The sequence below is a fragment of the Macrobrachium rosenbergii genome, chromosome 41 (assembly GCF_040412425.1).
Source record: "Macrobrachium rosenbergii isolate ZJJX-2024 chromosome 41, ASM4041242v1, whole genome shotgun sequence".
Lineage (NCBI taxonomy): Eukaryota > Metazoa > Arthropoda > Malacostraca > Decapoda > Palaemonidae > Macrobrachium > Macrobrachium rosenbergii.
The window spans coordinates 8,943,473-8,957,169 of record NC_089781.1 but is presented as its reverse complement, the minus strand read 5'-3'; the positions used below and the strand labels follow the sequence as shown (position 1 = coordinate 8,957,169).

Below are 13,697 nucleotides of genomic sequence, written 5' to 3'. Positions count from 1 at the left end.
ACCCGCCGTCGGTAATTACAGAGCGTTGAGAGCTGTGACTGACAGCTCACCTGCGTCGCTAGGCTGTTGGGTGTAAAGGTGTGCCTTTCTCTTTTGGGATTAAGGATTGATCCCTCTCAGGTTGTCCTCACGGTTTTAGAGACCTTCGACTAAGATTAAATCTTTTTGGCTCTTTTCGTCGCTTTTTTTAACTTTTAATCTATTTTCGTGCTTTGCGTTTCTGCAGGTTCCGGTAGCAATCGTTGAAATATATTTTGCTCTTGCATTGTAACTTATTTCCGTTTTTTTCTTATCCAGATGTTTCGTTTCCTTTCTGTGAATATACTGATTACGAAGAAGTCAGTTTATTGTTTTAAAAGTTTTCAGGATTTTTAGGTTTCGTTTTTATGATTTTTATTGAAACAGTGCGTGCTTTTCCTGTAGCTTAGTTTTCCTTCATCTTTATTTTCCTCTTCATGAATGGATGTATTACTTTTCTATTGTATACATATTTTTGCTTTCATTGTAAATCATAGCGGAACGGCGTATCGAAATTCATTAAAGCGTATGTGCTTTGAAAATTTAATGCACAATGGGAACAAGACAGAGAAAAAAAAGAGATCAGTGTTTTAAACACAAAGGAAGAAATAACGAATAAAAAAAGGGGATAAAGTTTCCGAACCAGTGAAAGAGTAGAAAAGGGAGTAGAGTTGTACCGCCAGGTGATTCGGTTACCTACAAGGCAAGACTTTTGATTAGGATGAACGGGAACGACCTCAGTAAAGATATGGGAGATCGGCAACTTCCTATCCTACGCCCTTTCCTTTATCAGACCTAAATCCTGCTATTCGGTTACCATCCTGGAACACACGCAACTTTGATTCGGGTGCTCTCTCGTAAAACACACAGGCCACGCGTACATGCTAAGAGGTTTTTTCTTTTCAGTGACTGGCTGCACACACACGTGCCAGTACACGTGGTCATTCGCTTGAAGCTGAAAACGTATGTACACATTTCTCCTACACACACACTTATCATGGAACATACGCACACAAACTCACCATCCTGAAACACAAGACATGATTTCACACAAAATCACCATTCTGAAACACAGACATGATTTCACACACAATCACCATCCTGAAACAGACATGATTTCACACAAAATCGCCATCCTGAAACACAGACATGATTTCATTCAAACTCACCATTCTGAAACAGACATGATTTCACACAAAGTCACCATCCTGAAACAGACCTGGTTGATTTCACACAAAATCACCATTCTGAAACACAGACATGATTTCACACAAAGTCACTATCCTGTAACAGACATGATTTCACACAAACTCACCATTCTGAAACACAAACATGATTTCACATAAACTCACCATCCTGAAACACAGACATGATTTCACTCAAACTCACCATCCTGAAACGCAGACATTTCACACAAAATCACCATCTTGAAACACAGACATGATTTCACACAAACTCACCATCTTGAAACACAGATATGATTTCACACAAACTCACCATCCTGAAACACAGACATGATTTCACACAAAATCACCATTCTGAAACACAGATATGATTTCATACAAACTCGCCACCCTGTAACACAGACAGGATTTCACACAAACTCACCATCGTGAAACACAGATATGATTTCACACAAACTCACCATCCTGAAACACAGGCATGATTTCACTTGATCTTTCGCCATGCTGATATGCGTACGGCCAAATACTCATATATTTATTCTTTTCATCTCAGCCGAATGTCAGGATTGGATTTTTATTCTTCCTGTGTCTGTAATTCTTTATTTCCCTTTTGCTAAGTGACAGTCGTGGAAAGTGACTCCTGGTAGTTGTCACTTATTATTCGATTATTTGTTTGGTTAATAATCCGCATAATGATGTTATTAAGCGTATCTTTTTTTCATTGTTATCATATGTATTTATTTAATAAATACCTATTCTAACACACACATACATATATATGTATGTGTGTATATATATATATATATATATATATATATATATATATATATATATATATATATATATATATATGTGTGTGTGTGTGTGTGTGTGTGTATGTGTGTTAAAAAGTCGAGAAAAATAAAGTGAAAGTATTAATTACTGCATGTTTGTGTATTATCAAAACATAATTTAAGTTTCTGATAAAAAAAAGTGTCCTCTTATAAACTGAAGACGTAAAATAGTTAACGGACAAACTCACTCTCTCTCTGCTGTGTGGGTTTTGCTAGATAACTTTTGACCGTCGGAGCTCTCGAATGCCGCCTTGTTGCTAACACCCTTTTTTTTCCCTGTTTGGGAACTCATTTGATGACGAAACAATGAAGTAGGTTGCTCTCTGTTTACATTGCTAATATTTTTTTCAGAGATCTAGACGCTTGACGTTAGTAACGAATTTATACTGATGACTTGAGATGTATATTTCCATGTATACAATATATATATAGGCTATATATATGTATATGTGTATATATATACATATATATATGTTTATATATTAGGCTATATATTATATATAATGTCTGTGTATAAATTTTATATATATATATATATATATATATATATATATATATATATATATATATATATATAATATACATGATTTCATGTATATATATATATATATATATATATATATATATATTATATATTCGCGTATATATAAAATTTATGTTTAGCATAAATTCGGTTACACCGTTAGGGTACAGTTTACGTTCACTTAATATGAATTGACTATTTTTAGCCGTGGTTAAATGCAGTGTAAAAAGATATCGTCCGCGAGTTTCTGTGAATTTTCGAAAGGTTTCCTCTCTGCGTATATTTAGTCGCTTATATGATCTTAGTACAGAACTCCCAGAGGAGAAGTTGTCATGACGACCCCCATCTTATTATACTTAGTCTTGTTCTCCCCTCTCCTCCCAGCCCCTCCCCCTTCCCTAGCATATACATATCCTTCATTACCATGCGCATCCTACGCTTCCATCCTACGTGCCTCCTTCGTGCCTTCACCCACTTTCGGGAGTCCTTAGCGACATGTTCCGTCCCTTCACCGTCAGCTATAAACCACCTGACTCTCACGGGGGGCGCTCCTATTCAGCAGGGGGCAACATCTCTTAAAGGTAATTTCTCCCGAGGTTGTAGGCTGCTCTGTTGGGGGAGCTTTCAAGACCCCTCCGTCTCCATCTCCCTCTTCATCTTCGCCAGTCAAGAGATAAAAAAAAAAAATGTGCTCGAGAATGTCAAGACAGCGCTTGCGTCATTGGTCATAGACGAAGGAGAGTCGCTGCGACGATTGGCCAGTTCTCGTTTTTTTATTTATTTTTTTTTCGCCGAAACTTTCAGTTATCGACACCAATGGACTGACGAATGGTAGACCCTCCTGACAGTCATGGCGTCTCCTGTAGACACGTCTGCCGTGACCGTATTTTTGGGAAGATCGTTAAAGTGGGCTCCGAGGCTTTCATTCTCCCCTAAATGAGATCCAAGGATATGGAGGCTCTTTCTCCTGGGGAAAAAAGATGCCTATTTACAGTTCATTGATTTTTTTTGTGGGTTCTGTGGTCAAGGTTTATTTCTCTCTCTCTCTCTCTCTCTCTCTCTCTCTCTCTCTCTCTCTCTCTCTCTCTCTAAAAGATTGAGAATCTACGACTTTGGTGAAGAGTATTTAAATTTTTCTTAGATGATTTGTTTTTCTCGGGTGAGGTTAAATATTGGGCCAAATTGTGATATATTTCCCAATGGACTTTTTATTCATTGGGTTTATTTATGAGTCATTCTACTCCTTTTCCAATATAAAAATGAGTTTTAATTTTAAAAGCATTCCATATTAATAACTCTTTTATTGCTTTTATGATGTGCACTGTTTTATACTTTACACATTTCTTTTGAGGTTTTATTATATATTTTTTATGTTTGTTTTAGATTTATAGTTAGTATGTGGCATTTTCTCTGTTATGATACTTCTTATAGAAAGAAGAGAGAAGGGAGTGAGAATTGAACACATAATATAGAGGATACTGACTCATTATTTTGAATGCCAGTGAAAGGTATACATTTGAAAGGTGGAAAATCGTAACCAAAGAATTAAGAAAGCTTCATTATAATTACAAAATCCTTTAAAGATAAATGAAAATTTCATATCAATTTGTGCAGAATATAATACGCGAAGAAGCAGACACGTAGAGTTTTCGCTATTAGGACAAACCTTTAGGTATGCGGAATAGCGCATATGCAGACTTCTTATTCATTGTGAACTACTAAGACACTAGGTAGAATTTGTTTGTCTGGTCCTAAAGTGGAGTGAAAAGGTCGGAGGAAATTTCATACAGCATACTGGATCTTTATTTTTTTTTACTGTAAGCAAAAACACCTAGTAAGTTGGAGTCTGGGCTGTGGAAAAGAATTCACAGAATAGTTAATGACCTTCAATATTCATCTTAAAATCGGGGTCCAATGATGCTTTTGGACAAATGAACAGAAAGGTGCTGCTAGTTCTCTAGTGTTGATTAAGATATCAATCTGTGAAACAAAAACTTAGGTTTCTCAAATACCGTGATAGTAATTAATTTATCGTTTAGTATACGTCAGATCTTAGTAACATTTTACTTATTTTTGTATGTTTATTACATGTTCTAGATGCTTAATTTATTTCACCTGAAAAATCTTTTTTCTGGAATTAACCAATTTTGCTGGCCTAATCAGTAATTGGTGTATCTGAAAAGTTGTGCAGAAAGTCGGAAATTAATAAAGCACCTCGTTAAAGGAAAAAAAAGGTCTGTAAGTGTGACAGTTTGGTTATTATGCTTGATAACGGTAATTATACATACATAAGAACAAATATGGCAACGTGAGACAAACCAGACCTACCTTACTACCTGACAGATATGGTTAATATCTGGAAAATCATCATATTTTGCATATTTTAGTATTTATGCATATTTACTGGTAATTATGCATGGTTACAACTATCTGAGTTTTATCATAGCACGCAAGTGCACACAGACATATCTGCATCTACAGTATATATATGTATATGTATATATATGTGTATATATATATATATATAATATATATAAATATATTGTATATATAATATATATATAAATATATATTGTATATATATATATATATATATATATATATATATATATAAACACATGCAGAAAAAATATATATATATATATATATATATATAAATATATATATATATCTAGAAAGATATATATAAATATATATATATATATATAAATATATATATATATATATATATATATATATATATATATATATATATATATATATATATATATATATACACACTTACAAACACATATAAATATATAAATATATAAATATATAATATATATATATATATATATATATATATATATATATATATATATATATATATATATATATATATACAAACACATGCAGAAAGATGACCACACTCATTCCTAATTCAGTTTACCCAGCGTTTTCGTGCATCTGCATTAGCGAATGATTGATTGATTGTACGAAAGAAAAAGGAGAGAAGTCAGTGCAGAATATATAAATGAATTAAGTCTTGACCCCACTCGTCTTCAAGGGAATCACTTTTCCTACTTCTAGAAAAAGGATATTTCCTTATTATGGAGTACCAAGGAGGGCCGAGTAAGATCGAAGTTACCAAATAAAAGGCAACGAAAAATTTTTTAATGTCTTTCACACACACTTACACACATATATATGTATATATGTGTGTGTATATATATATATATATACATAGTATATCTATCAATCTATCTGTATATATATATATATATATATATATATATATATATATATATATATATATATATATATATATATATATATATATATATGTGTGTGTGTGTGTGTGTGTAAAATATATTCGTCGTCTCCAGCCCCGTGCATCGCCAAAGGATATTTGCAATTCTGCTACTCACGTTTTCTGCTGCTTTTACCTCCGCAAATCTCCGCCCATCTTCAGCCTCTTATCTCTAAAGTTGTCATCCAATTAGGTCTGGGTGTTCAACTCTTCTCTTCCCCACGGGATCCCAACAGACACTATTAAGTACTATTCTCAATTTAGGAATGTACCCCATAAATCATCTCAAGTATTGCATACAAAATTAATCACAACAAAAGAGAACTGTTTAAATGCAGTTTGTGAGGAATCACTCGCACGATGTCTCGGTGAGTTAATGAAGAGATAAATCATACTTTTCATGTCTAACCACCTTTGCTTATATGACGTATGTTAAGCCTGATCCTAAACTACCTCATGATAAATGACGTAAATAGCGCTGCGCTTGATTAAGTTGCAGGCCTGCAACGTGTACTTATAAAAGTACTTTTTCTCATAATCTCCCCTCACCCCCACCCTCTCTCTCTCTCTCTCTCTCTCTCTCTCTCTCTCTCTCTCTCTCTCTCTCTCTCTCTCTCTCTCTCTCTCTCTCGCGTATGTGGTGACTGCCAGTATGCTAATGATTACCTCTGAATAAATGTCGAGAATGAATGGGCTAGACACTGGAGAAGGCATGTAGAGGAAGGTTGCTTGAGTATATTTTATAACCTTTCTTCTTTAACCACTGGAACGGTTTATGTAGTGTGGGTGGACTAAAATTAAATTAGTAAAAGACGTGTAACATTCACTGATTAATGGCCGAATCAAAGGTTAAAAAACATTGTAAAATAATTCAGCAACCATTTTATGTCTCAGAGAGAGAGAGAGAGAGAGAGAGAGAGTGAGTCATAAATAAAACGATTAAAGTAAAAAAAAAAAAAGCGGGGTTTGAAGCACTAAGTGTATTTGAGCAATATGCATGGACTTGCAGGGAGTGATGCAAGTCCTCGATAACTGATCTCTCCCGAGATTTATGAGAAACCGTATTTATATATATGTATTTTTTTTTTATTTTACTCGTGTTGCTGAAATTCAACCCTCGATTCAACATTTATGCTTTATATATCAGCACATATGAGGCTAATGAGACTTGCAATTAACTGTTTTATAGTAGTATTTGCCTGTAACAAATTAGAATATGCTTTTAATTTATGTAAACTTCTCTGTCGATCAGCACATATGAGGCTAATGAGACCTGCAATTAACTGTTTTATAGTAGTATTTGCCTGTATCAAATTAGAATATGCTTTTAATTTATGTAAACTTCTCTGTCGTTCAGTATTTGAATATATATGTGTATGTACAGTATATATGCGTATATGTGTATGTATATGTGTATGTAATATATATATATATATATATATATATATATATATATATATATATATATATATATATATATATATATATATATATATATATATATATATGGTATGAGCAGGTTGGACAAACTTGTTTTAAATATTCATGAAATGGAGATTGTTGGGTTAATAGAATGTTTAATTAGATGAATGAGAATTAGTCTCTCTCTCTCTCTCTCTCTCTCTCTCTCTCTCTCTCTGTCTTTTATGGAAGCCATGTATTTTACCAGTAGGTGAATCAGTGAAGTTGGTCCATGTCGAATTATTGGTGATAAATTGCTTGATGTTCCATAAATTAAGACTGATTTGCTGTCTGGCATGGGGTCGAAGATCTTCTGTTGTTTGAAGTTTTGTTAGTTCAGCCTTCTTTCTTTATGCTATTATTATTATTATTATTATTATTATTATTATTATTATTATTATTATTAGTAGTAGTAGTAGTAGTAGTAGTAGTAGTAGTAATTTGATGCTAAATATCGAGTTGTATCCAATCTCCATTTTACCTTGATGAGGGTTGGTTTCAAAGAAAAACAAGGCAACTATCACTGCCATACTCGTCCATCCTGTAAATACTGCATAGAAAACTTACACAGCATCAAGCGCTTGATAGACGTAGGCTTGTCAGGAACCCTTCGACTACCGTCTTTTCTCCCTGTCAAACTGCGATGCCAGCGCTGTCCAGTTCGACACGCCTTTTATTTCATCTCTGTCTCCATGTTCTTGCCGTGCTCCATGTTCTTCATTCTTTAGTGATTTGCGTAGCCTGTTCACCATCCTATCGTTATCCAGTTTTTCTACGTTACTAAACCACCTCTAAATAATGGTCCATCTACTTTCTTATGGTAACCTATCTGCCATACATTATACTGTAGTATCTGTTCATTTCTATCTCCATCAACTATTTTAATTCCAGATGTGCTATGCAGGAATTTATCTCAACAAGTTCTACCTGCTTTTTATTTCAATTCATTTCAATAAAAATAGGTTTGCTTCATACCTCACAACTTTTACTCCCAGAAATTGTAGATGTGATGATGAAAGAAAGAGAACAAGAGAAATCTCCCTGAGGAACAAATAAATTAAGAGACTTGACATAAAGTAGAAAATTAGACTGAATTATCAAGTATGGATTTTCGACGATAAAACAGGGTTTAGAACATGACAGTACTTGATAACGAAAAATGTATAGGAACATGGATTTCATTACTTGAGAAAGAAGGACAAAAGGCTCAGAGAATCACTACAACAACTACAAAAGAGAACACTTACAAAACATAATGTGGAAAGTATTTATTGAATCAGATATTACTGAATGTTGTGAATGCTTGGTATACTTAATATAAACGGCACTCATATTTATAACTATGCACTTATCAACTGTATGTTCAAACTTACGTATTGAATTTGTATGTAGACAAAGAGGCTATAATGCATGTCAGACGATGAAAAATATGATGACGGTAGCGTTTGGTAACAAACAGCAAGATCTTTACAAAATCCAAAAAATTCCAGCATGGTTACCAGAGTGGTGACGAATTTGTGGGGTGAACTTTGAATGAGATTCTGGAGGGGCGATGGACTGGATAAGGGAATTAAAGTCAATCAGCTCACCTCCTCAGTGTCTCGCAAGGGAGATTTGTGGCCGTCTGAGAGAGAGAGAGAGAGAGAGAGAGAGAGAGAGAGAGAGAGAGAGAGAGAGAGAATGTATGCGTGGAACAGTCTGAGAAGAAACAAGATTTATAATGAAGTCCACACAAAGAGACGCAAATTCGCCCACTGATCTCCGCCGAGATTCAGTAGCACGGGTGTGATAGTGCTACGTTAAGTGCTTGAATTCATTATATAAGGGTAGACAAATGAAAAAGGAAAGGGTGAAGGGGTAGCCAAACAGACTGCAAGAGAAGATGCCTCGTACACACCAATTGCATCCTTATTCATAAATGAAAAATGAAAGAGAAGATCAATGAACCAAAGAAGGCGGAGAGAGAAAGGAAAAGGTTTATAGGTGGAGTGCCTTTATGATCCCTGTATATACCTTTCCCTACACCCCTACCCCAACCCCCTCTCCCCTTCCCTTCCATCCCAGTCCCATGTGGGGCACTCCTTCGCCTTCCCTCTCTGCTCTGCTTAGGAATGCTGCCCTTCCATCTTTAAATTTATTAAGCTTTGTTCTTCCTTTGATTTGTCGATGCGTCTGGCTGTCTCTTTATGGGCACAAGGTTTTGCTCGAGCTTCTAATAGTCATGTCTATTGCTTGCCTGCGTGTTTACATGTACGGACGCATGTTCAAGTTCACAGTCGCGTGGCAGGCCTCATAAAAGGAGCTGTTGATATAGGGCATTAGTAAATAAGGGGCTGCCACTGTCCTGGTGCAGAGAAAGCGATTGCGATGTAGACAGTAGTACTGAATTATACCCAGGTGTGTTGAAGGGACGTGTGGCAGTGATGTTTATTATAAACCCGGGGTTTTGATTTTTTATCTCTAAATTTATGAACAAACATGCATCAAAGCGATTTAAGAATAAACTAATTTTAGAAACTTCATGTAAAGATAAATTTTGCCCAGACAGTCCACTCTGTTCTTGTCTCGTCCATTTGGTTTTGGCCTGAAGCAATAGTTGGCTTAAAATTCATCAAAATCTGATGGTAGAAAAATGTAGCTGCCTCACTTCGAAGTTTAGATCACCCTTTATGGTAAGTGTGCTTGCACCTGGTTGCAAGATTATGAATATCAGTTGCACAAAGAAAAACAAAATAAACAAAGGGAGAACTTTAATTTTATTCTTTTTTCTTTTCCAGCGCTGCCGGTGGCGATCTCCAGACACTCTTGGATGAGGACGTGGTACCGTATGAGCGTGACGTCATCAACTTCACCCGGCAACTCTTGGAAGGATTAGTCTTCATCCACGACAGAAATATTGTCCATCTAGACATCAAGGTAGGAGGCTTTTGGCTCTTCCCACAGTGACATCATGGATCGATGACCTATGTTTGTCAGAGTTATAGACAAATACAAGCAATAAAGTAATATTAGGCAGTAATTATTACCATAATTTTTTCAATGGAATGTTAACTGTTAGATAAAAGTCGGGATGTGTATGGTTGGTTTCGTCATCATTACAATGAAGAGTTTTATTAAAGTTGTCTTCAGAAGTAGTCTAGGTTTTGCTGATATTGGTAGAAATGTATTTTATTCATAATGCCATTAACGGTATTATTCTATCTATACATTATAGAAGTTTTCCCTATAGGTATGAAGGTAATTTTTTTTATTTTGACATCAGCAGCTGATATACTCTTGTCTTGTAGGCTTTAGTAAATATAAAGATCTAGGCTTTTACCGCTCTTCTGAAATGCACATTTTGCCCTCCTGTAGCTTAATTTTTTTTATTTGAACATGAAAAGGTTTTTTTCTGCGTGTTGGCAAATTGGATACGATATTGTTTTTTTTTTACTAATTTGTTCACCTTTGCAGTTTTTTCTGTGCTTTGCTCTCAGGGCGCTTACTTTTTATTTTTATGCCTTTCACCAAAATCTTAGTTTTTCAAAAGATGATTTTAAAAATAATTTTTTATATAAATATTATTTAATGTACCTTGTATATGTTCTCTGCGAATTTTCGATTTATTATTTTTTATAATTACAGCTTTCAAATTCATATTCAGTCATTTTTAGCTTGCTATCCTGAGTTGTTTTTATGAATTACTTTGATTTATTGATAATAAATTAGAATCATTTTTCGAGGTGGAATATTGAAAATTGTTTATTAAAAATTGAATAAAATTTCTGGAAGTCCTCGTGAAGATTAACAAGTTCTTCGTCTGGGCGTACTTCTTCGTCTCTCAGTATTCAGATTCACGTATCAGCAACAAGAAAAGTGTAGTCTTGATAAAAACTGAAATATATGCGTGGCACAATATTGACCCTATTTGTGAAGGTTAGGAGACTGGGTGACCCACTAAAGCGAAGCATATTCTAATTTGAGACCAGTTTTCAATTGCCAGACGCACAGATAAAATTGTCGACTCTTCATAAATATTGTGTATAATGTAGAGTTCGATTTTCTTTATTTGACTATCATTGTATGCTTCCCAAGGTAATGTAAAAATGCATTCTGTTTATTCCATTCCAAAAGGAGGTCATTTGACTTGGAAAAACAAATATTTTTAGAATTCTTCAGTATTTACCTTCGTTTTGTAGTCTTGAATTATGCACCAGAGCTTTCATTCGTTCTACCATTATATTGGTTGGTTACCTTACCATTGTGTTAATAATATTATGATAATGACTTAATTCATATTTTGAAATAACATGTAATATGGTAATGAGTAAGTTTGTATCTCATTTTACTTTCTCTTTTAATGAATTGCCTGCTTCAAAACTCAGTGGAAAGTAATAGGAAATATTCCTTCAGTTTGCTATTAGACTTTAAAATGTTGGAAAGTTTTAAACGTCAACCCTTATAAGATATAGGAAACAATAAAAATGGCTGATTCAGAATAGGAGTTGTAGATCTTTTCAGGTAGAGGTGATTTGTCAGAGTGCATATCTTTCTAAACTATCCTCTCCTTTTTCGGCTAATTGATTTTCGGTCTCAGTTTTATACAAACAAACACATTATATATATATAATTTATAATATATATATATATATATATATATATATATATATATATATATATATATATATATATATATATATATATATATGTAGGTGTGTGTGTGGAAATTACATAAACGTACACTTCACATACGTAAGTATGCAGTATAAGCACAGTATTTATTCATGAGCGCATATACATGCATACAGGGAACATTAAATGACATCCCATTTTAGTGTGACTTGAACTAACGGCCACATCCACCTGGATAAATCATTTACTTATAAAAGACTTTTATTTTCCCCGAATGTTGGGCGTGTGGGCGGACGGGTTCCTCGAAGGGGGTGGGGGATGGAGGAAGAGGGAGAGGAGTGGTGGCGGTTTTGGTAGACACTTGCTGGTTCTTTCTCGTAGGTAATTTTTTCCTCGATTTACCTTTTTTTTTTATTTGGAGTGTTTCTGCAACGCGTTCAGAGTGCCATTAGTGATGCAAAATAATCGTTTACTTAGTTCTTAAGGATTCTTAATGAACACGAAAGTCTTGAGAAAGAATTTTTGTGTCGGGAATATCATTGGATTTTTTGGAATGGGTGATTTTTACATGATATTGGTAGCTATTTTTCATTTGGGTTTTATTATATACAGTGATTGATGAAGTAAATTTATTATTATTATTATTATTATTATTATTATTATTATTAACTAATAGTTCTTGTAATGAAAGCAGTACTTCCTATGTTCCGAGTTCAGTTCTCACTCATAGGAGAGTCCAGACTAAGTAAGTATTAGTAACTGGCATCTATTTTTGTATCCTGTCTGTAGGTTGACCCAAAGTATGTAGATCTTGGGTTGACCCAGAAAAGTTATTTCGAGTAACGGAAAGGAGTTCGGAGGGGTGGGGCGGGAGGGGGAGTTAGCATGGGAAGGTGCCGACGGTCAGATCCTAGGAAACCCTTACCGTTGAAGCTCCGTCTCATAGCGTGGTTAAGAAACTCTTTAAGGATGGGCGTTGTCGTTTCCAACCCTTTTTTTACACGTGTCATCCCAAACCTCCTTTCACTCATCAAATGAAAAAGTAAACAATAAAAAAAAAATTCCATGCGTAAGGGTCTTTATTCGTAATAAACTTGGGATTGTTTTCAGTTGTTTCATCCTTCTGTTTCTGTTTATTCATGTGGTAGTCCTTGTTTCCTTTGCGTTATCTTTTATGTTTTTTTGGTTATTGATATCCATCCGAAGTGTTGTATGTCCTTGCTTAAGCCCTTTCACTATCGTAATTTATTCTCTCTCTCTCTCTCTCTCTCTCTCTCTCTCTCTCTCTCACTCACACACACACACACACACACACACACACACACACACACACACTTTTTATATTTTTCTAACATTATGATAACCTTCCATAGCGATACAGTGCTTCATAAATAATAATGATTTAATTTTGACAAATGTTTCAGTATTCTTCCCTTGGATTCTTGTACGTTTGCAATAGTTTTCATGCCGAAAAATGTCTCTGAGAGTGCTGAGATAAAGTACGTTTTATGCAACATAAAAATATGTAACGAAAGGGTAGGAAAGTACAAATGTCCATGGAATGACTTCGGCTGATCAGATAGTGTATCAGAAGTGCGACTGTGATGCGGGACTGGTGCTTGGTGATATGTAGCATATTTGTAGCTTGGATTTAGTATTCTCATACACTTGTATAAATCGTCATGTATATCGCAGTAGTCTCTTGGACTTAGATTATAAGAATAGCTCGCCTGAAAAATTAAAAGACGAAGAGAATAAGACCTGACTTTTATTAT

The 13,697-nt window shown here is 34.6% G+C and overlaps 1 protein-coding gene across 5 annotated transcripts in view; it reads left to right on the top strand.

Annotated features, from left to right (window-relative positions):
• The window catches only part of LOC136826622 (uncharacterized), a 352,977-nt gene that overhangs the window by 275,803 nt on the left and 63,477 nt on the right, over window positions 1-13,697 (top strand). For all 5 annotated transcript variants that reach the window (XM_067083917.1, XM_067083915.1, XM_067083916.1 and 2 more), the window contains one exon: window positions 10,089-10,227. In XM_067083917.1, the coding sequence (XP_066940018.1) occupies window positions 10,089-10,227 (139 nt within the window). The remainder of the gene's footprint in view (window positions 1-10,088; window positions 10,228-13,697) is intronic.